Source organism: Pristiophorus japonicus, unplaced genomic scaffold (genome assembly GCF_044704955.1).
Source record: "Pristiophorus japonicus isolate sPriJap1 unplaced genomic scaffold, sPriJap1.hap1 HAP1_SCAFFOLD_58, whole genome shotgun sequence".
In the NCBI taxonomy this organism is placed as follows: Eukaryota; Metazoa; Chordata; class Chondrichthyes; family Pristiophoridae; genus Pristiophorus; species Pristiophorus japonicus.
The window spans coordinates 3,551,866-3,577,026 of NW_027254488.1; the positions used below are offsets into that span (position 1 = coordinate 3,551,866).

Here is a 25,161-nt window from a genome sequence, read left to right on the forward strand (position 1 = left end):
TGCATTAAGTCATCCATCAACTTGACATTTTAGGACCTTGGGTAGCGAGCCAATTAAAAGGTTAAAAGACTATTAATTGAGCCAATAATGTCAAAGAAGGCGAGTTCTTTTCTGTAAATTGATACAGGTATAAGTACAGCCATTTTGACCATGTGGTCCCAGAAGAACAAAGACCTGTCTCAAAGCCAAGAACTTGTTACTGCTGTCTGCCAAAAATAAAGAAGTTAAAACTACAATCGGAATTCGTATTTCATTGGAAATTAAGAGATCTAACAATTTTGGCCTCACGAACATGATCGCTGAGGAAAGAAATTTAATTTTGGACATTGGACTTACATATTGAGGTAAGGACACCTCTTTTTAAAAGTCCTCGGTCAAAAGTCTAAATTCGCCTCTCCTTCTACGCGATTCCGAAAGCCTCCGGTTTGCGAACCCTCCGGTTGATAGTCGGTTCGAGGTCCCATAGATGTCTAAACTTCGGCGGTGTGTCAGTTAATTAATCACCGAACTATTGATCGGCTGGAAAGCCTACGACTCGAGACCCCAGTAAAGAAATGATGGCAACAGGAGATAAGAGCAAAGAATTGCCTGCAACTGTTAAATGTGGGCAGGCACCACCTGAGGTTTCGATTGATGAAATCCTCGAACAATTGAAAGAATACATAGAGCAACAATTCAACTTATCTAAAACCTGTATTAAGATCGCACAAAAGTACGGAACCTCCAAAGGACAATGGTCCTTGGACGAGATTAAAAGCGTCTGGGGAAAAACGACCCGTATGAAAAATAAAGAGCGAACTAGATGGTCCCTAGCGGTTATGGGCCAGATTCGAAAGCAGAACGAAATTATAATGCGTTCCCAACATGATCGAGAACTGACCAGTACAAAGGATCAATTGCAAGCAGTTTGTGCACAGCTGCGACAGAAAAAGCTTGAACTTGAAAAGCTGGAAGTGGAAGTTAAAGATCTTAAAGGTGAAATTAAACAATGGAAAAAATCATTCGGTCAAGAGACAGTAATAGGAAAAGGAAAATGTATTGATCAATTCCCAGGGTACCCATGTTTGGATAAATTAAAAGCGCAAACCCGAAGACACGGCCGAGGAATAGATACGAATTCTGAATCCTTCGACGATACAGGGTCGGAGGATGAAGAATTAGGGGTGCGCTTTGCCCCATTTAAAAAAAGACGAGTTGTAGTCAAATCAGAAAAGACTGCGGATGAGAGCGGAACCAAAAAAACAAAGAAAAGGGTGTACGAAAAATACTTCGTTCATGATCCGGCAGACCCAGAGAAAATTGATAAATGGTCCAAGGAATTGCCCAATCCAAAGAAAGGGGGAGTAAAAACGTGGGACCAATTGGACCGCTTAAGAAATATATATCAACTTCATCCCTGGGACGGAGTGCAAATTTTGACCATAATGGTGCCAAAAACACAGGGAAGAAAATTGCACGACAAGGGAGAAGAAGTTTTGGGGCAGAATGAGCAAGAATTAGACGCAGGATGGGAGGCGATTAAACACTGGCTGCAAGCCTTCAGTCCAGCTAAGACAGACTGGGGAAAAATTGCAGCCTGCCAACAGAAAGGAACAGAGGATGTCCTGGAGTATGACGAGCGGTTTAGATGCACGTGGCTAGAACATTCGGGTATGAATAATACGGATGTGGAAATGGATAAACCTTTTTTGACCCCTGAAAGCAGCTTTCGTGGCAGGTCTAAAGCCAGAACTGTCAAAAATGCTTAAGGTGGTGTTACCAGACTGGGAAGGTAGAGGAACTACCTTTGAAGCATTGGTGGATCGATGTAACCAAATAGATGGGGATATGGGAGCTAAAGTCCGAGCTGTACAGGCTATGGGATGGATATCCCAGGATTCCGATAAACAGTCATTAGGAAAATTACCCGGAAAATGTCATTATTGTGGGAAAGAAGGTCACTGGGTCAAGACGTGCAGGGCCAAACAGCAAGGTCGTGGCTGGGGAAGAGGACGCAGCCAGGGATACAATTCAGCCAACAAGCCAGGTTTGTCACAAGATAACGACCTCATAGAAGCATTTAAGCGACTGACAATACAACAACAGAAGGAGTTACTTGGGATAGCAAAAAACGATTAGAGCCCACCCTGGCCCCGCTCCTCGCACTAATACAACAAAGGGGAGATGGGCTATATATAACTGTGAGGGTGGGCGATAAGGATGTGTACTGTCTTTTAGACACAGGGGCGGAATTAACATGCTTATCCCTACAATATGGAGACTTTTTGCCATTGGATGGTAGGGCACGTACAGCCTATGGAGTTGGGGGCCATAAAATGGAAATTAAAAGGACAACACCGGTACTTATCGGGCTGGGCCCACATGAACTAACCACGCCGATCTGGATAGGCCCAGTAGATCAACCCCTTTTGGGAATGGACGTTCTAATCCAAGTAGATTCATCGTTGCATTTCGAGGATGGTCGGGTGACATGGTCAATTAGAACTTTGAAGAAAGAAGAATTGAAAGAACACCCGATATGGGCTAAAGATAAGAACAATTGTGGCCTACTCCAGACGGAGCCTGCGTCATTTACAGGGACCAAGGCTCCATGCACTAAACAGTATCCCATCAGTCCAACTGCCATCGCGGGAATCCTACCGGTTATTCAGCAATTGGAGAAACAAGGGGTTCTTATTAAAATGCATAGCTCCTCCAATAGCCCCGTGTGGCCGGTACAGAAATCTAATGAGACTTGGCGTTTGACTGTCGATTATAGGAAAGCTAACCAGTGTATTGATCAAAAAGCTCCTTTGGTCGCAGATCCCTCCACCATTTTTAATGCCCTCAAACCGGAACATAAATGTTTCTCGGTTATAGATATGGCCAACCGATTTTGGTCGGCGCCTCTGGCACCGGAGGTTCAACAGTGGTTTGCTTTCACGGTCCAAGGATAACAGTATACTTGGACCCGGTTACCGCAGGGTTTCCACAACAGCCCTACGGTATTCCACATGGCTTTACAAAGCCATTTGCGAGAATTATCTCCCCTGTCATCCACAGTCATCCAATATGTAGACGATATCCTGCTAGCTTCAAACACGGAAGAACAGCATGAACAAGATTTACGAGCTTTGCTGGATCACCTTCGGCTGAAAGGACATAAAGCCAGCATCAACAAAGCACAAATATCCCCAGAAGAGGTTGTGTACCTGGGACAAAAGATTTCACAAGGAAAGAGAGAACTTACCCAGGATAGAACTGCAGCCATTCGGACTGCTAAAAAACCCACCACTATTCAGGAACGAAGGTCTTTTTTGGGATTGTGTAACTTTAACACAAATTGGATTGACTCCTTCACACAGCTTGCTCAGCCACTGAATGATCTTTTAAAGGGGAAACGTGCCTCGAAAGAAGCCATCACCCTCACAAAAGAACAGCAAGAGGCCTTCCTGAGTTTGAAAAAGGCTTTGTGTTCGGTACCGGCTCTGGGAATCCCCAACTGTGGTAAGCCATTTACCCTGTTTGTCCATGAGAAAGAAGGATATATGACAGCTATACTGACACAAGAACATGGGGATCAGCAAAGACCTATTGGCTATTATTCGGCAAAACTGGATGCGGTAGCCCTCGGATGGGGAAGTTGCCTAAGGGCCATGGAAGCTACATGTCGAGCGGTATTGACCACTGCGGGTCTAGTCCTCGATCAAAAGCTGATTGTCAAATGTCCCCACACCGTACACGATTTGCTGTCAATGAATAGAATGTCTCAGGTGACAGCAGCAAGATGGACCCGCTGGACAGCAGTTTTGGAAGCTCCTAATCTCCATATCGTCCGGGCCAGCCCGGTTAATCCCGCAACTATGCTCCCGATGTCAGAATCGAGGGAGCAAGAGGGGGGAGAATGTGAAGAGCATGACTGCGTGGAGATTTTAAAAGAAACAGAAGAAGCAGCCTTAGCAGCAGAGGAGCCTCTGCACAACCCAGACCTCATCCTGTTTACAGATGGTTCCTCCTTTGTTGACAATGGTACCAGAAAAGCAGGATGGGCAGTTACAACCTTATATGAGTTAGTGGCAAAAGGATGTTTACCCTCTGGAACGTCAGCAAAACAGGCCGAGTTACGGGCCCTGTCAGAGGCATGTCGAATAGCAGAAGGACAGACAGCTAATGTCGACACAGATTCGCATTATGCTTTTGGAGTCGCTCACGACTTTGGTATGTTATGGTGGAAAAGAGGATTCATCACTGCTGCTGGTACACCTATCCGAAATGGAAAAGAAGTCCGAGACTTACTGGAGGCCATACAATTACCTCAGGAAGTGTCCATCCTGAAGTGTAAGGCCCATACCAAGGAAAATACCACAGAAGCACAGGGAAATGCCCTAGCCGACCAGGCAGCTAAAGATGCCGCCTCACAGGGCGTTCCTCCAGAAGAACCAACACAGATGTGCAGATTGAAAGCACTCAGGACTCTGACACGAGACCTTCAAACAATGCAAGGCAAGTGCTCCCGAGAGGAAAAATGGACATGGATTCAGGCAGGAATTAAGCAATGCGAAGATGGTGTCTGGAGACAAAGAGTTACCGACAAGCCAGTCGCGCTATTAGCGCTTATGCCTTTTTTAGCCCAATAGTTCCACTCGTGGGGACACTTGGCCTCACATCAGATGACGACACAGTTCCAGAAAAGCTGGTGGGGTCGGGGATTTAAAAAATATGCCCAGCTGGTAACAGACCGCTGTTTGGTCTGCCAGAAAAATAATTCTGGACCCATCACGGTACTGCCCCAACTGAGGCCCCCTGCCCCTGTCAGACCATTTCAGCATCTGCAGGTTGATTATATATCTCTTCCTTCATGCCAAGGATACACAGATTCTCTAGATGGGTAGAAGCTGTCCCAACTAAAAGAGCCACAAAGATCTTGTGTAAGGATTACATTCCCCGATGGGGAGTCCCGAGTAGCATTGACTCAGATCAGGGAGCACACTTCAAAGGTGCTGTCTGCCAAGAAGTCTGTAGGTTAGTGAACATTACGTGGGATTTACACTGTCCTTATTATTCACAATCATCAGGACAAGTAGAACGAATGAATCGAACTCTGAAACAACAGCTTGCCAAATATCACCAAGAAGGAACACCATGGCCCCAGGCACTATCAATAGTGCTATGTAGCATTAGGGCAACCCCGAACAGAACTACAGGTCAGCCCATTTGAAATTATAACAGGAAGACCCATGTTGCTACCAGGAACTATCGATTTATGGAAAGCTGATGTTCACTTAATGAGTGACACTTTGTTATCATACTGTCAAAACTTAACCAATGCTATTAGTTCTGTTTCCCGACAGGTATCGGCAGCTTGGGGTAATCCACCCGAAGGAGGACACGACATCATCCCGGGAGTCTGGTTGTATGTGAAAAAGTTGCATAAAGAACCTTTGGGTGCCAAGTGGGAGGGACCTTATCAAGTGTTATTGACCACCCAGGCAGCTGTTAAAGTCCAAGGAAAGAAAGCATGGATCCATGCTTCACACGTTAAACGAGCACCCGTAACTGAAGCTGAAATCTAATAAGGACAATTACTTTTTGCGAATATGTATAAATTTACTGTATTATTGATTGTCGGTATTCTAGGCATAGGCCTACTTCTTACAAGCCGACCTTTTGCACCAAATGGAAATAGTAGGGTCGCAAGGGAATTACATGTAAATACCTTTTTATATATGTCATACATTTATGCCAAACAAGGTAACATTTCTAGTTGTTGTGTGTGTGCGCATATTCCTATTCACTCAAAGGGAGGGATTACCTTGAGGCCAGTTCCATTGAATATCTCGGAAATGGCTGAGTGGATAATTAATCAAAATAAAACAGGCAATGCGTTTCAGGATACGGAAAACTGGGCAAGTAAATGGAAGTCAGCAGGTTACAATCTGACTACCTTTGAAGGGGGATACCAACCGTGCTACAATAATTCCAAACGGCCCCCATTTTTTGTTATCACTAATACAACGGGAATAGGAAGACCGGGGGAATCGGTCTGTCTGATTAGAAACATCAAAGGAGGCCAAAATATGGGGTATAGTAACTGCTCCCGGAATTCTAACATAATCAAGCCACGGAACCGTCCAAACTGGGCTGATGTGGGAATTTTTAACATAACGGGGATTCTGAATAAAACAGATGAAAAAGCCTGGACAGGCCCCGGAGTGTTGCTGACAAAGAAACAGCTAACATTCATTGCATATAATGGCACCGATTGGGTGTGTGGCCATAAGGCCTACACTTGGCTGCCCCAGAATTTGATGGGATCCTGCTATTTAGCCTACATTGTGCCTTATATGTATCATATAAAGTCACTGTCGGAACATTTACACCATCCTAAGAGAGCGATCACAGAAACAGAGAGGTTCTTTGCCATTCTGATCCCTGGGTATGGGACCGCCAAACTGGCAAGGGAATCCATTAACATGGCATCCATTGTGGAACGAGTAGCCAATGATACCTCAGAGGCCCTAGTTAAAATCAATGCAGAAATGGTAGCAATCCGCAGATTGGCCTACAGAATAGACTGGCCCTTGATGACATCCTGGCTGAAAAGGGAGATACTTGCACCCTACTCGGGTGTTGCACATATATCCCGGATAGCTCCGAAGAAATTACCCACTTAGTGGAGCATATCCAAAAGGAGGTAGAAAAACTTAAGCAACCCCTGTCATTCACTTTCTGGAGTGGAGCCACTGAATGGCTAGGTTCAATAGGAACTTCATTGGTGGAAGGTTTAATTCTATTTGTTGTAATTGTTTTACTTTTATATTGTTTGTTTATGATGATTAAATGTTGTTGCGGCCAGGCGGCTGTAGCTGCTGTCCCGCAGGTGAGACAATTTGCAGGTCCCAGCAGACCGTCTGTACGTGGCACAGGAGTATGTTATGCTTAAGGGAAGGTTGTTTACTGGTTGAACTAAGATATTGATTTGGATTAAATTGGAATAAGGTTAATTAACCTACTAAAATCAGACTTCCATTGTGGCCACGATGGAACTCGGGTTGGTGTAAACTTGTGTGGAAGCTACTAGTCCGGACATGTGGCGAAACACATCAACAAATTTTAGAAGGAAACTCTATTAGCATGTATGAAATTATTTTGTAGAAATTTTAACCAGAGATACCTGATGTTTTATGATTCAGTTTGTGAAAGAATCAAAGGGGGGGATTGATAGAGAATTCAAACAGACTGCATTTAGAGAAGTGGAGAAAACACAGACTCTAGTGATAACGTGCAGTTCAGCATGTTGCATTAAGTCATCCATCAACTTGACATTTTAGGACCTTGGGTAGCGAGCCAATTAAAAGTTTAAAAGACTATTAATTGAGTCATTAAGGTCAAAGAAGGTGAGTTCTTTTCTGTAAATTGATCCAGGTATAAGTACAGCCATTTTGACCATGTGGTCCCAGAAGAACAAAGACCTGGCTTAAAGCCAAGAACTTGTTACTGCTGTCTGCCAAAAATAAAGAAGTTAAAACTACAATCGGAGTTCGTATTTCATTGGAAATTAAGAGATCTAACACTCCTTCCCATAGATGTTTATGGGATCTCAAGCTTCTGTAATTTAGGTCCATTTTGAATTCCCTTTCCTATGAGTCCAAACACTGGGGGGGGGGGGGGGGTCTCCATGAATGCAGCCCCTTTTATCCCCCGCAGGCTTCGTCTGCCCCTTTAAACTCATTTTAAAAGCCCAAAAAGGGATTTTTCTTCTCTGGAGGGGAAACGTACCTGGAATCTTTGCGAGATATTGGTAAATTCAACCAGTGCGCCGGACTTAACCACTCGACCACCAGGGAACAGCTTCCATACTTGTCGATATATTTAGATATATTTATAGATGAACCTGAATATCAACGGCTAGCGACCGAGACCTCATGGCGCAACGGTAGCACTTTGAGTGAGAGAAATTGTTCCACAGTGATGCCCATTTCATCTTTTGTTCCCTTTTAAACACTAGAAACTGAGAGAGCGGGAATAAATAGAGAAATAAAAGCACAGGGATCTCGGCAAGAGCTAGAGAGAACGGGAATGATACTGTTCCCACCCAGATCTAATGCAGAAACCCCTCTGCTGCGCTCGGGGTGACCACCCACAGCCTGGATACACTAACGTCCCAACAGCTCATTGACTGTCGGAATGGGACCGTGCGGCGCTTCAGAAGACAGGTTGAAAAGTCAAAGTCACTGATTCCATCTCAACTGCTCCTCCAACCAAGAAGAGCAACATACACAAAATATGCTTTCATAATAGTTACACCTTATCGCCTTGCTAATCAAAAAGTTGGCTCGTTGGTCTAGGGGTATGATTCTCGCTTCGGGGTTGATATTGTAAATTTGCGAGAGGTCCCGGGTTCAAATCCAGGAAGAGCCCATTCTTTTGCAAAGAAGGACTTGCATATCTGCAGCGCCTTTCAGGAACTCATGACGCCCCAAAGCGCTTTGCAGCCGTTGAGTTATGTTTGAAGTGTTGTAGTGTGGGGAAAGATGTTCGCAAATCACCCCACACGAACCTCAACTCTTTGCGAAGGAGTTCGGTGCAAATAATCAGATGCCTCAGGGACTTGGACTTTCTTTGAATAAGTTCTGCTTGTACCTGCATTCAAGCTTGAAACAGCAACTGGGCTTCCATCTCACGGGAGCAGCGTGTAGCGTTTAGCGAGTAGGTGACGAGGTTCGGGGTTGATGTGCGTCGCTTTCAATCTTTGAAATTTCACCAAGCAAAGAAACGGTGAATCCAACTGTCCCTGTAAGCATTTTGTTTGCATTTAATCACAGGAACATCCGCAGTCAGGAGCTGAAAAGAAATTAAAACCTACTACCGGCTTCGGGACAATCAGAATACTTCGTCACAGACAAGGCACCGGAAGGCTGGAAGGTAGATCACACCGGTTGTGGGAGAGCTGGTTGGCGGTGACATGGAAGTGTCTGCAGTGTAAGGGACCAGACTGCTTCCACACATCCACAATGAATCTCCCACCCTTTATTTGGGAAAAGTACAACTGAGAGTAGACAAGTTCCATCCCGGTCGGAGCAATCCAAAGCTTTAACTGATTGATACCCTGGTTTTGCATGTCTTGCAACATGTTCTTCCATCAGTCTCTGTGATGTAATGGGTTAGTGCATTCGGTTTTTATCCGAAAGGTTGGTGGTTTGAGCCCACCCAGGGGTGAAGCCTTTGACTGTTTTTTCCCCGAGGATTCGGTGCCGCACAGATCCAGGTTGTCATTGTGCATTTTGGCTGCACGAATATATTCTGCAAACATTGACAGCTGTGCTGTTATCCAGTGAGTTCCCACTCCATTACTTTACTGAGCATTCAGCTCAAGTAAAACAATTACATTTTTGGATCATGTTCTGCCATCCAGCCGACTAGAAATAAATTCAATTATGATGTTTAAAGAAAAGGACAATAATGACATCAAGCATTACGATGCAGCGATGCAGCGATGCAGCAATGCAGCGCTCCCTGGTGGTCCAGTGTTTGGGATTCGGCGCTCTCACCACCGCGGCCCTGGGTCAATTTCCGGCCAGGGAAATTGCACTTCCATCAAAATTAAAACCTTATAAGAAAGTTATGTGCATCGCATATGGAAAAAAAGATTCATTGATTTAAACATCATTCATTAATCCATTGTAGAACTTCAATCATTTATTTTAGCCTGAGTATTTGAGGAACTTTTATCCTGACCTCATTGTATTTTAGGAGCATGGTCCAGGACCGGTATCTCCACCTGTGAAAGTAGGAAACTGCTGGAAATACACAACAGGATGGGTAGCCTTTGACAAACAATTAAACCCAGGTTACAGACTCTCTTCCTTCCCCTTCCCTTTACGGGACACTTGTTCCCCTTTAATTTTACAGACTGACTGAGTTCACTAACCGCGGGGAGAGAGTAGGTGCCTCCGCGGCCCCACTGTGCTAACATGGAAGATAACACGATGGGAATGTGGGGTGGTGGGTGGGGATCAGTGACATGTTTGTGTAAAGGGCAGCGGAGGAGAAGGATTGACAGCTGTCAGTGAGGGACAGAAGTTGTTTAAAGTGAGCCAACACATTCCCGATCGGCACAGAAGGTATTCACTGGTCAGCTGCCCTCTGCTGTACTTCTGGTCAGAGCGGTTTCCGCAGTGGAGCCGTTATCACGTTTGCTTTCTACGTGAAAGGATCCCGGGCAGGAAGATTATGTTTAAACTTGCTGTGGATGAACAGTCATGGGCGAGTTAATTCTCCTGTCAAAAGGGCGACAGTGGCTTCTCCCTCATTCTTTTATTGCTCTTTATTTCACTTCACGAAATTGGTCCAGAGTGTCGTCACTTCATCTTTTGTTCCACTTTAAACACATAAAATAAGGCCGGGGAATAACTGCAGAAAACAAAGCACAGGGATGCAGACAAGAGGAAGAGAGAAGGGGAAATACTGTCCCAACCCAGAACTAATGCAGAAACCCCTCTGCTGCGCTCGGGGTGGCCACCCACAGCCTGGATACACTAACGTCCCAACAGCTCATTGACTGTCGGAGTGGAACCGTGCGGCGTTTCAGAAGACAGGTCGAAAAAGCAAAGTCACTGATTCGGTCCCATATGTTTCTCTGCCTGACACCGGGAAACTTTGAGACGGGTTTTGAAGCATAGATCTGGTTATTGTGAAACAGCAAATAAAATATTACGTCCAGAATTAAACTCTATAACGTGTGTCCTGCTCGTTTAGTGGTTAGGCGCTCACAGAGGGAGCTCGAGTTCGGAATGTGACTGAAGTACCGTCGAAACTACAATAACTGAACTTTAATAATTGCAGGATGAAATGTTATTCCCGATCTGAATTTACACACTCGATATTTTCGGAGATTTAAAATGTTCATTGCTCATAAGACAGGGAACCTGGGGCTACTTCTGTTCAATTTATTTTACAGCAAATATATTCTAAAATAAAGCACGCGCCGGGGACATTTCATGTGTGAGGCAAACGTGATTACCGCTACACTACAGAAACCTTTGCCTCACCCAGTGCCCTGGTTCATCATTTGCACCAAATTAACCCCAATGAGATAGGGATAAAAACATGCTCAGCGCATAATAAATGGTTGAAGTTTTACAAAATAATTTCATAGATTATAATAATTTCATAGAACGTAATAATGTTTAAATCAATAATTCTTTTTGTTATACATGATTTGCATATAGATTTGTGAAATAGATGAATTCTTATTTTTGTATCAAAAGTACAACTTCCCAGGGTGGGAATCAAACCCAGGACAGAGCAGTGAGATCTCCAAGCCCTTACCACTAGTCCACCAGCAAATTATAAATTGTTTTATTGCTGCATCGTTATAGTTGGTGACATTATTGTCATTTTCAATCCACTTGATTCACACCAAAACAAATTGTAACCGTGATCATAAATTCACGCAACTTTGATATCATATTCAAATGATTTGCTGAATCCACCATTGCAACACAGGTTCGATTCTTTATCAGGGAGATAATATTTACAACACGATTATCAAACTAAAACCCGTATATAATTGATGACATGCACCTAATGTGAAAAATAAGAATTCATTTAATCACCATCAATTGACTGATAACTTTCTTTTGCAGAATGAAAGAAATAATAATGTGGTTACTGAGGGACAGTGGTGGCTTCAATCATTTATTTTCTCTTTTCATGTGATGAACTTTTATCCCTATCTCATTTGCACACTGTATTTTAGGAGAATGGTTTAAATGTTAAGTGCTTATGACTCCAGGAATCCAGTGCAACTTTTGTTAAAATTAACAGGACCGACTGCATCACAGAAAAAATATTCTCGAACATAATGTTTTTAGATCATGCACTGGTCGATCATTCTTCGGTGCAAAGTGGATGAACTGACCCTTCCCCACATTGAACCCCAGTAATCACAGTTAAGGGGAGATTTAATAGAGGTTTTCAGAATTATGGGGAAACTGTTTCCACGGGCAGGAGTGTCGGTAACCAGAAGACACAGACATAAGATAATTGGTAAAAGGAAAAATCCGGGGCAGAGGATGTGGGGAGAGGAGATATATTTTACTCAGCGAGGTGTTACGATCTGGAATGCACTGTTTGAAACGTTTTGTCCTCAAGGAAGAAGGCAGTGTTCAGGAATAAAGTGAAATGTTGAATCTTCTGCATTGACTTTCTTCAACAAACATTTCACCGTTCCAAATGGCAGAAGTCACACGGAGATAAATATCCACGACAGAGTCTGTAAACTCCCGCTGGAGGTCCCGAGTTCAATTCCAGAACTTGGAAATGTTCGAGTTGCAACATGTTTTAAGGAAGTGCAGAGGCAGGGAAATGGGGGAGGGCAGGGTGGCAGGCAGGAGAGATCAAATGACAAAATGGTGATGGTGCATTTCTCTTCAACAAATATTCATTATTAGGTGCAGGTACAATAACATTCAAATTATCCAGCGTGTTCTGAATTGTTTCCCCTAATAACATCTGTGCAATAGCCAGAAATTAAATATCGTGTCACATGGTGCGATGGCATGTTCCAGTTCTATATATGTATCCATAGAATCAATTTCCAACAGTATCTTCAAACCCAATGATGACATTTATTTCCAATGCGTTTGCTGCAGGAACATGATCAGTCTATTTTTTTAATCGTTTTACTTGAACTGAATGCTCCCAAATGTATTGTAGTGGAAACTCACTGGATAACAGCCGCAGCTGGCAATGTTTGCGGAATATATTCGCGCAGCCAAAATGCACATTGACAATCTGGAACTGTGGGGCATTGAATCCTCAGAGGGAAAATTAACAGTTAAAGGCTTTGTCCCAGGGTGGTCTCTAACCACCAACCTTTCGGTTAATAGCAGAACGCACTAACCCATTGTGCCACAGAGACTGACGCAGGCACATGGTCCAAGACATCTTTAACCAGGATATCAATGAATTAAAGCTTCAGATTGCTCTGACCAGGTTGGAACTTATCCACTCTCAGTTTTCTTTTCCAAAATAAAGAGTGCTTCATTGTGGATGCCTGGAAGCAGTCTGGTCCCAAAGTTGCCCCAGGCTAAGTGAGTGGGCAAAAATTTGGCAGATGGAGGAAAATGTTGGAAAGTGTGAGGTCATGCACTTTGGCTGAAAAATCAAAGAGCAAGTTATTATTTAAATGGAGAAAGGTTGCAAAATGTTGCAATGCAGCGGGACCTGGGGGTACTTGTGCATGAAACACAAAAGAATAGTATGCAAATACAGCAAGTGATCAGGAAGACCAATGGAATCTTGGCCATTATTACAAAGGGAATGGAGCATAAAAGCAGGGAAGTCTTGCGACAATTATACAGGGTATTGTTGAGGCCACACCTGGAATACTGCATGCAGTTTTGGTTTCCATATTTATGAAAGGATATCCTTGCTTTGGAGGCAGTTCAGAGAAGGTTCACTAGGTTGATGGGACTGGACAGTTTAAATGCAGGAAGAATGTTCCCAATGTTTGGAAAGTCCAGAACCAGGGGACATAGTCTAAGGATAAGGGGTAAGCCATTTAGGACAGAGATGAAGAGAAATTTCCTCATTCAGAGAGTGGTGAACCTGTGGAATTCCCTACTGCAGATAGTTGTTGATGACAGTTCATTCGATATATTCAAGTGGGAGTTAAATATGGCCCTCACGGCTAAAGGGATCAAGGGGTATGGAGAGAAAGCAGGAAAGGGGTACTGAGGTGAATGATCAGCCATGATCATATTGAATGGTGTTGCAAGTTCGAAGGGCCGAATGGCCTACAACTGCATCTATTTTCTCTGTTTCTCTGTTTCTATGTTGACTTATGAGGAAAGGTTGAGTTGGTTGGGCCTTTACTCATTGGAGTTCAGGAGAATGAGAGGTGGTCTTATTGAAATGTATAAGATTATGAGGGGACTTGACAAGGTGGATGCAGAGAGGATGTTTCCACTGATGGCGGAGACTAGAACTAGAGGGCATGATCTTAGAATAAGGGGCCGCCCATCGAAAACAGAGCTGAGGAAAAATTTATTCTCTCAGAGGGTTGTAAATCTGTGGAATTCGCTGACTCAGAGAGCAGTGGAAGCTGGGGCGTTGAATAAATTTAAGACAGAAATAGTTTCTTAAACAATAAGGGGATAAGGGGTTATGGGGAGCGGGCTGGGAAGTGGAGCTGAGTCCATGATCGGATCAGCCATGATCTTATTGAATGGCGGAGCAGGCTCGAGGGCTGTATGGCCTACTCCTGCTCCTATTTCTTATGTTCTTATGTTCTATAATCTGGAAACACTATTCCACTGTTTATACAAACATTAAGAGAGTAAGAGGAGATAATAAATGATGTTTGTACAGGAGGAGTTTTTGGGGAAGGGGAATTCTTGTCGACAGGAAGTACTTGAGGCAGACACCACTGCAACTTCTGAGGCAAAAGTGAGCAATATTTGACTCAGATGAAGACACAAGACTATGGAGGGAGAGAGCAGAGCAGAAGGAGTCGTGTTCGATTACTCCAACAAACCGCTGGCAGATATGTGCTGGACAGAATGGCCTCCTACTGTGTTACAAACACCGATTATTCAATTGTTGATGGCTGTGTATTTCTAGCATTGTCCCCGCTGAGGAAGTGCAGTCTGAAGTGTGAAAAGGAAATAGTGCATTTGGTCTGCACGTTTTTCGGTTTTGGAAACAGCTCTTTGCTTTGAGGAATGTTACATTTGCAATTACAGAGACTCACGTTGGATCTTGACTGGGCAATATGAGCGGAAATATGAGCGGTTTGCGTCCAGACTGCGAGCTGTGAACTCCATAAGTAATCCCACTGAGGATCTGAAGATATAACCGCTCTCACACGCACAATCTTGCGCTACAAGCAGTGAGTGATGTTCGGCTGAAATTATCGGGCTCCTGTTGAGTTCTGAGAGCATTTGGTCACATGACCATTTTATGCACTACGAACCGATGCAGTAACACCTGGAATGGTGATGGAACAGAGAGAAACCAACAAAGGTTCAAGGAGAGCAAAGGGAAAGGGAAAGGGTGGGATTGAACACCTCAATGAAAAAATGAAAAGGCAGGAAGACGTGAAGTTCAGATCGAGTAAAGAACAGCATTTGACAAAGTGGAATATAAGTACCAAGAGCAAACTCATCCCCAGCTGAGGATTTGAAAGACATGCCTGTGTCAACGAGAGTTTCAGTAGTTTTCTCCTTTATTATTTGCACTTTTCATCATTCGGTCTGTGACCAATGGTCCATGCTGCCCTGATGTGAACTGGCCACCCTATATTAAGTATAGAAACATAGAAACATAGAAAACAGGTGCAGGAGTAGGCCATTCGGCCCTTTGAGCCTGCACCACCATTCAATAAGATCATGGCTGATCATTCACCTCAGTACCCCTTTCCAGCTTTCGCTCCATACCCCTTGATCCTTTTAGCCGTAAGTGCCACATCTCACTCCCTCTTGAATACAACCAATGAACTGGCATCAACAACTCTCTGCGGCAGGGAATTCCACAGGTTAACAATTCTCTGAGTGAAGAGGTTTCTCCTCATCTCAGTCCTAAATGACTTACCCCTTATCCTTAGACTATGTTCCCTGATGCTGGACTGCCCCAACATCGGGAACATTCTTCCTGCATTTAACCTGTCAGAATTTTATATGTTTCGATGAGATCCCCTCTCATCCTTCCAAACTCCATTGAATACAGGTCCAGTCTCTTCTCATATGTCAGTCCTGCCATCCTGGAAATTAGTCTGGTGAACCTTCGCTGCACTCCCTCAATCGCAAGAACATCCTTCCTCAGATTAGGAGACCAAAACTTAACACAATACTCCAGGTGAGGCCTCACTCAGGCCCTGCACGACTGCAGTAAGACCACCCTGCTCCTATACTCAAATCCCCTAGCTATGAAGGCCAACACAGCATTTGCCTTCATCTCCACCTGCTGTACCTGCATGCCAAATTGCAATGACTGATGTACCATGACACCCAGGTCTCGTTGCACTTCCCCTTTTCCTCATCTTCCGCCATTCAGATAATATTCTGCCTTCGGGTTTTTGCCACCCAAGTGGATAACCTCACATTTATCCACATTATACTGCATCTGCCATGCGTTTGCTCACTCACCTAACCTGTCCAAGTCACCCTGCAGCCTCCAATCATCCTCCTTACAGCTCACATCGCCACCCAGTTGAGAGTGATCTGCAAACTTGTAGATATTACAGTCAATTCCTTCAGCGAAATCGTTAATGTATATTGTAAAGAGCTGGGGTCCCAGCACTGAGCCCTGCGGCACCCCACTAGTCACTGCCTACCATTCTGAAAAGGACCCCTTTATCCCGATTCTCTGCTTCCTATCTGCCAACCAGTTCTCTATCCATATCAGTACATTACCCCCAATACCATGTGCTTTAATTTTGCACATCAATCTCTTGTGTGGGACCTTTCCAAAAGCATTTTGAAAGTCCAAATACACCACATCCACTGGTTCTCCCTTATCCACTCTACTAGTTACATCCTCAAAAATCATCCTCACTATTTCTAGGGCCACTTCCTTAAGTACTCTGGGATGCAAACTCTCTGGCCCCGGTGATTTATCGGCCTTCAATCCCATCAATTTCCCTAACACAATTTCCCGCTTAATAAGAATTTCCTTCAGTTCTTCCTTCTCACTAGATCCTCGGTCCCCTAGTATTTCCGGAAGGTTATTTGTGTCTTCCTTCATGAAGATAGAACCAAAGTATTTGTTCAACTGGTCCGCCAATTCTTTTATCTCCATTATAAATTCACCTGAATCTGACTGCAAAGGACCTACATTTGTCATCACTAATCTTTTTCTCTTCAAGTATCTATCGAAGCTTTTGCAGTCAGTTTTTATGTACTCAGCAAGCTTCCTTTTATACTCTATTTTCCCCCTCCTAATTAAACCTTTGTCCTCCTCTGCTGAATTCTAAATTTATCCCAGTCCTCAGGTTTGCTGCTTTTTCTGACGAATTTATATGCCTCTTCCTTGAATTTAACACTATCTTTAATTTCCTTTGTTGGCCACGGTTAAGCCACCTTCCCCGTTTTATTTTTACTCCAGACAGGGACGTACAATTGTTGAAGTTCATCCATGTGATCTTTAAATGTTTGCCATTGCTGATTCACCATCAACCCTTTAAGTATCACTCACCTGTCTATTCTAGCCAATTCATGTCTCATACCTTCGAAGTTACCTTTCCTTAAGTTCAGGATCCTAGTCTCTGAATTAACTGTGACACTCTCCATCTTAATAAAGAATTCTATCATATTATGGTCACGCTTTCCCAAGGGGCCTCGCACATCAAGATTGCTAATTAGTCCTCTCTCATTACACATCGCCCAGTCTAGAGTGGCCAGCACTCTCGTTGGTTCCTCAAGACATTGGTCTAGAAGACCATCCCTAATACACTCCAGGAAATCCTCCTCCACCTCATTGCTACCAGTTTGGCTAGCCCAATCAATATGTAGATTAAAGTCGCCCATGATAACTGCAGTATCTTTATTGCAGGGCCATACTGCCCCTCGAACCTGCTCCACCATTGAATAGGATCATGGCTGATCCGATCATGGACTCAGTTATACTTCCCTGCACACTCCCCATAACCCATTATTTCCTTATCATTTAACAAACTATCTATTTCTGGCTTAAATTTATTCAATGTCCCAGCTTCCACAGCTCTCTGAGGCAGCGAATTCCAAGATTTACAACCAACTGAGAGAAGAAATTTCTCATCATCTCAGTTTTAAATGGGGGGCCCCTTATTCTAATATTATGCCCCCTAGTTCTCGTCTCCCACATCAGTGGAAACATCCTTTCTGCATTCACCTTGTCAAGCCCCAACATGATCTTATACGTTTCGATAAGATCACCTCTCATTTTTCTGAATTGCAATGAGTAGAGGCCCAATCTACTCAACCTTTCCTCATAAGTCAACCCCCTCATTGCCATAATCAACCTAGTGAACATTAACTGAACTGCTTACAAAGCAGGTATATCCTTTTCCAAATATGGAAACCAAAACTGCACGCAGTATTCCAGGTGTGGCCTCACTAATATCCTGTATAACTGCAGCAAGATTTCCCTGCTTTTACACTCCATCCCCTTTGCAATAAAGGCCAAGATTCCATTGGCCTTCCTGATCACTTGCTGTACCTGCATACTAACCTTTTGTGTTTCATGCACAAGTACCCCCAGGTCCCGCTGTACTGCAGCACTTTGCAATCTTTCTCCATTTAAATAATAACTTGCTCTTTAATTTTTTCTGCCAAAGTGCATGACCTCACACTTTCCAACATTATACTCCATCTGCCAAATGTTTGCCCACTCACTTAGCCTGTCTATGTCCTTTTGCAGATTTTTTGCTAGCTCACACGTTGCTTTTCCTCCCATCTTTGTGTCGTCAGCCAATGTGGCTATGTTACACTCGGTCCCTTCTTCCAAGTCGTTAATATAGATTGGAAATAGTTGGGGTCCCAGCACTGATCCCTGGGGCACCCCACCAGTTACTGAGATGAGAAAACATTTCTTCACTCAGAGAATTGTGAATCTTTGCGATTATATTCCACAAATGGCAGTGGCAGCTCAGTCGTTGTGCATATTCAAGACAGAGATCGACAGATTTTTGGATCTTAAGGGAATCGTGGGATATAGGGATAGTGTGGGAAAGTGGAGTTGAGGTAGAAGATCAGCCATGTTCTCATTGTACGACGGAGCAAGCTCGAAGGAATGAATGGCCGACTCCTGCTCTTAATTCTCGCGTTCTTATGCACTTATTCAGTATTTTGCCTCATAAGCAGTGAAGCTGTAACCGAGAGAATATACGGAACGCGTGCTCAATAACAGATCCAACTTGATGTGTGGTGAGTCAGCTTTACTTCACCTTTCTAGTCACAAGAACATAAGAAATAGGAGCATGAGGCAGCCATTCAGCCCCTCGAAACTGCTCCACCATTCAATAAGATCATGGCTGATCTGATCATGGACTCAGCTCCACTTTCGTTTCCTTCCCTCCCTTATTACTCAAAACTCTGTCTATCTCCGCCTTAAATATATTCAATGACTCAGCTTCCACAGCTCTCTGGGGCAGAGAATTCCACAGATTTACAACCCTCTGAGAGAAAAAATTTCTCCTCATCTCAGTTTTAAATGGGCAGCCCCTTATTCTATCTATGTCACCTAATGTTAGTTTCCCCTATTAGTGGAAACATCCTCTCTGCATCCACCTTGTCGAGCCCCCTCATTACCTTATCTGTTTCAATAAGGTCACCTCTCATTCTTCTGAATGGTAACATGTTGAGTCATTAATTTTCTTCTTTAGCAACACGTTATGTTTTAATTCAGTGCAGGAGCTTCATACACAAGTCACACCAGCTCTCCTATTCACAGTGTTTGCCAAAGAAACTCCAATTTTACAGAACCTACACGGAACCAAAGGGTAGTCCACTGGGTTACTGGGGCAGGGATAGAGAGAACAATGTTGATTTCAACCCTGGGAGGGAAGCCAGCGCACAAGCTGATCTCCAGTCCTTTGTGCTGAGATTATTATTTACAGGAAGGTGATCTGAAATCTTTGCAATCTGTGAGTGATGTACAAATGCCAATGATGCACGTCCTAAATGTGTGTACTGAAGAATGCATTGTGGGGTTGTAGCCATCACAACAGACACATGGAGGGTTAGTTATCTTACCCACCGTCCTTTGCTCCACATGGCCGATATTCATCTCGAGAAGAACAGAATATTTCCCCAGTACATTTTCCTGTTAAGGTTTGAGTGGTAAAACACACCGTTAAATGACAACAACTCTGGGTTGTCACTATCAGGGAGGAAGATCGCTGATTGCTGCTGAAGCTTTGCCATGTGTATGATCAAAGTTTGGGGAATGTTGCCTGTTCCAGAATTAGAAGATCGCTGCTAGCTGCAGTTAAAGGGAGTTTATGGTTATATGGAGAAGGGAGTTCTGGTCATCCAATGAGAAGAGTCTTTGTATTATCAGCGGTGCATGTTCATTATTGCATGAATTACAATGTCAATTCTCCACCCCACAGAGATATCTTCATTTCAGTGAAGCAATGTCCTGAAATTGCGGTCGAAGGCGAACCTCTGGAGTACACCTCAGACACACAATATATTCCCAAGCAGACCTCCAGGTTCCCAGGCCGCACAGAGTTCTGGTCTGGGGCCTGCAGCTGTCGCCTGTGTAAAGACCCACGGATCCCGGGGATGCAGACAGTTTGGGAGCGGCCCTGAGATCACGTGGGAATGGTCCTCCTATCAAAATGGAGAATTCCATTACAGCCGTTTCCGAATCGAATCCCCCAAATAATTAAACTACAAATGTTACTGAGCATAAATGTTCTGATTTCAAATTTAATTAAAAAACACTTTCTGAACACAAATACAATAAAAGTTAATATTTTGAAAAATTATATGAAACATTTTAAGCCGTGCCAATATTTTATTAAACAAATATTAAATATTTGCACGTCATTTTGTTTTTAAATTCTGATCTATAATAACCAAGGCATACCTTGACAGATCACAAGCTCCGGGTTTTCCTGCACACGGAAGTTGCGGGGCCCTTTAGAAGGATTAACACAGGGGACGCGGCGCTTACAACGCCACATTTCTGCCCAAATAGCCAATATCACACCAGACGGCAAGTCGGTGTACACATGGTGACATTCGCACACACAGTTCACTAATCCACATGCTCCCGTTTTGCAACCAACAACACAGCAGGAAGGTTTAGAAGCTATAAGCTAAATCAAATGACCTGTTCGACTATGACACCAGGCAGCATTTTCCACGTCTTCAACCCCACACTTCAGATCAATGATTATCTTCTTCACCAAAACCAGAACGGTGTGTTTGATCCTTCAGAGTAAAGTTATTGCTATGTCCTTACTCTACATTAAAAATGCAAACGAGGCCCATGCTTGAGAGAAGGTCAGTCTGTGACCTGTCCTTTATTCCATAGCACTCAAGTGATGAAGGTGGGTGGAGCTTCCCCTTTTATACCTGAAGGTCCAGGTTAGGAGTGCCTCCCACAAGTTCACCACCTAGTGGTCATTGTTCTCACAGTGTACAACTTGTCAGTTTATACATGGGTTACAATGCTGGTTGAATACATGACATCACCTCCCCCGCCGAAAGTCTTATTGAGATCACAGGTTTTGTCTCTCTGGTGGTTTACACTCTCTTGTAGAGCGCCTGAGTTGGGGCTCCGGTTGTTGGGCGCTGGCCTGTGTGTCTGCTGTTTGCAGTGCCTGTGCCCTGTCCCGACTGCCCACAGTGACTGGGCTCTCCTCCCTTTGGTTCTGGTGTTCGGTCACCTGTGGTGGAGTGAACTCTATATCGTGTTCTTCCTCTGCTTCTTCTACGGGGTTGCTGAACCTCATTTTTGTTTGATCCACGTGTTTGCGGCAGATTTGTCCATTAGTAAGATTAACTACCAGAATCCTATTCTCCCCATTTTACAATCACAGTGCCTGCGATCCATTTGGGCCCTGCAGGGTAGTTGAGGACAAAGACAGGGTCAATTACATCAATACATCGCACCCTCGCATTCCTGTCATGGTAGTCGCATTGTGACTGGCGCCTGCTCTCGACAATTTCTTTCATGGTCGGGTGTATAAGGGATAACCTGGTTTTGAGCGTACATTTTTATTAGCAGCTCTGTGGCTGGAACCCCTGTGAGCGAGTGTGTTCGGGATCTGTAGGTCAACAGGAAGCGTGATAAGCGGCTTTATCGGGAACCCTCTTGGATTCCGAGTATCCCCTGTTTGATTATCTGCACTGCTCGTTCTGCCTGGCCGTTTGAGGCCGGCTTGAATGGTGCCATTCTGACATGGTTAATTCCATTGCCTGCCATGAAATTCTGGAATTCAGTGCTTGTGAAGCACGAGCCATTGTTGCTGACCAAGACATCCAGTAGACCATGGGCGGCGAACATTGCCCATAGACTTTCTAGTGTGGCAGATGATGTGCTTGAATTTAAAATGTAACACTTGATCCATTTGGAGTAGGCGTCTACTGCAACCAAAAACATTTTTCCCATGAAAGGACCTGCGTAGTCCACATGGATGCGTGACCAAGGCTTGACGGGCCAGCAGCAGGGGCTAAGGGAGGCTTCCCTGGGCGCATTGCCCAGCTGGGCACACGTGTTGCACCTGCGAACACAAAGTTCCAGATCTGCGTCTATCCCTGGCCACCAAACATGTGAACCTTGCAATTGCCTTCATATTGACAATGCCCGGGTGCTTATTGTGGAGTTCCCTGATGAACACCTCTCTGCCCATCTAGAGCATGACTACGCGGTTTCCCCACGGTAGGCAATCGGCCTGAATCGAGGGTTCATTCCTGCACCTGTGAAATAGTTTAAATTCCTCAGGGCATGCCCTGTACGTGGCTGCCCAGTCCCCATTCAGGACACATTTCTTGAATAAAGGTAATAGCGGATTTAATCTGACGGGCTGTCACAGGTGAGCCTTCGCATCCGAAAGCTTCAACAGCCATGACCATCTCAGCACCATGCTCGGTAGCCCCCTCAGTGGTGGCTAGTGGGAGCCTGCTGAGTGCATCGGCGCAGTTTTCAGTGCCCGGTCTGTGCCGAATTGTATAGTCACAGGCGGCTAACGTGAGTGTCCACCTCTGTATGCGGGCCGATGCGTTTACATTTATGGCCTTGTTGTCGGCCAAAAGGGACGTTCGGGGTTTGTGATCTGTCTCCAGCTCAAATTTCCTGCCAAACAGGTACTGGTGCATTTTCTTTACCACATATACACATGCAAGCGCCTCCTTTTCTGCCATCCCGTAGCCCCTTTCTGCCTGGGACAGACTTCTGGCGGCATAAGCTACCGGCTGTAACTGAACCTTGGCATTGACATGCTGCAACACACACCCGACACCATAGGACGACGCATCACACGTTAACACAAGTTTCTTACATGGGTCATATAGTGTTAACAGATTGTTGGAACATAACAAATTGTGTGCTCTATTAAAAGCCCTTTCCTGGCTGTCCCCCCAGACCAATTCGCAACCTTTGCTTAGGAGCACGTGTAGCGGCTCTAGCAGCGTGCTCAATTTGGGAAGAAAGTTACCAAATATTTCGGGAGCCCCAGGAACAAACGCAGCTCCGTCGTGTTACGGGGTCTGGGTGCTCTCTGGATCGCTTCCGTCTTGGACGCAGTAAGGCTGATCCCGTCTACTCCTAGCCTCATCACCAGGAATTCAGCCTCTGGAGCTAGGAAGATGCACTTCGCCTTTCCTTGTCGCAGCCCTACCCGGTCCAGTCTGCGTAGCACCTCCTCCAGGTTGTGGAGGTGTTCTTCAGTATCGTAACCCGTGATGAGAATGTCGTCCTGAAAAACCACCGTCCCTGGAATCGACTTGAGGAGGCTTTCCATATTTCGTTGGAAGATCGCGGCGGTGGAGCGAATCCCGAACGGACATCTGTTGTACTCAAACAACCCCTTGTGTGTCGTGATGGTGGTCAGCTTCTTCGACTCACTCGCCAGCTCCTGGGTCATGTAAGCTGAGATCAGGTCCAATTTTGAAAAAGGTTTGCCACCGGATAGCGTCGCAAAGAGGTCCTCCTCTCTCGGTAGTGGGTACTGGTTTTGGAGTGATACCCGATTGATGATGGCCTTGTAATCACCACATAGCGTGTCCGACCCATCCGCCTTGAGCACCGGCACAATCGGGCTCACCCAGTCAATGAATTCGATGGGCGAGATGATGTCTTCCCTCAGCAGGCGGCCCTATTCACCTTCTATCTTTTCCTGCATCACGTATGGCACCGCTCGGGACTTGTGGTGTACTGGCCTGGCGTCCGGGTTTATGTGAATCACTACCGTGGCCCCCATGGAAGTGCCAATGCTGGGTTGAAACAGTGAGTCAAATTTGTCCAGGATCTGTGAGCATGAAACGCGATCCACAAAGGAAATTGCAGAGACATCGTCCCATTTCCAGTTCGTGACAACAAGCCAACTCCTCCCCAGTAGTGCGGGACTGTCCCCCAGGACAATCCAGAGTGGCAACCTGTTCTCCGAACCTTTGTGGGTCATGACTACCGTGGCACTGCCTAGCACCTGAATGATCTCCTTTGTGTAAGTCCGTAGCTATGCGTCAATCGGCGATAATTTTGGCCTCCTGGCCTTGGATGCCCACAATTTTTCGAACTGTTTGATACTCATCAGGGACTGGCTGGCCCCTGTGTCTAGCTCCATTGATACTGGGATGCAAATGGAGGAGCACTTTTATCATTATCGGTGGCGTCCTGCTGTATGAACTGTATATGTGCTCCACATGAACTTTCTGAACTTCAGCTTCCAGCAATTTCCCCCAGCATTCATTTCTGCAGGTATTTTGCTCATCTCTGCAAACTCCGGCTGAGTGTGTGCCTCCACACCTCCAACATGAGCTGTTGTTGGAAACAAAAGGCCCCTTGCCAGTCGATCGTCTCTGACTGCCTCTGTGACTGTCCTTAAGTGCGCCATTAACAGGTGTTGATGGCTCCATTACTAGCCGCATTGTCCCTTGCAAGGGCGTGAATCGCCATTCGGTGAGCCATTGTCTCTGTCAAACTCTCCCTCTGGGCTCGACTACATGTTGGGGCATGCCCAATTGCCCTTGTCTGCCTGAAGAACTGCGTGCTGCTTTGACAATGTTGATTCTCTGTCCCAACCATTCCATAACACTCTCGTTCTGCTCGTGGCCATGCTCACGTGGTTTAAATCCAAGTTTCTCGTCGCCATTGATACATCCTTACTATACAGTATAGTATCGAGAGAAGATCAGTCTGTGACCTGTCCTTTATTCCACAGCACTCAAGTGAAGGAGGTGGGTGGAGCTTCCCCTTTTTTACCTGAATGTCCAGGTTATGAGTGTCTCCCATAAGTTCATCACCTAGTGGTCATTGTTATCAGTGTACAACTTGTCAGTTTCTACATGGGTTACAATGCTGGTTGAATACATGACAGTTATCTTTCCGGTCCTTTCACCCAGTCAACACTCACATTCTCGGCCACATGCCTCCGATGAACACGTACGACTAAAGCTTTGCCTTAAAACTCCCATCTGCTGCTGTAAGACGGTGGGTTGGAGGTATCTAATGCCAAAAGGTAACAGA

The 25,161-nt window shown here is 44.9% G+C and overlaps 1 protein-coding gene across 1 annotated transcript in view; it reads left to right on the top strand.

Annotated features, from left to right (window-relative positions):
- Nucleotides 1–25,161, top strand: part of LOC139254830 (probable G-protein coupled receptor 139) — a 122,649-nt gene that overhangs the window by 46,705 nt on the left and 50,783 nt on the right. Inside the window, exon 2 of the mRNA XM_070873843.1 lies at nucleotides 8,805–8,904. Coding sequence (XP_070729944.1) covers nucleotides 8,805–8,904 — 100 coding nt within the window. The remainder of the gene's footprint in view (nucleotides 1–8,804; nucleotides 8,905–25,161) is intronic.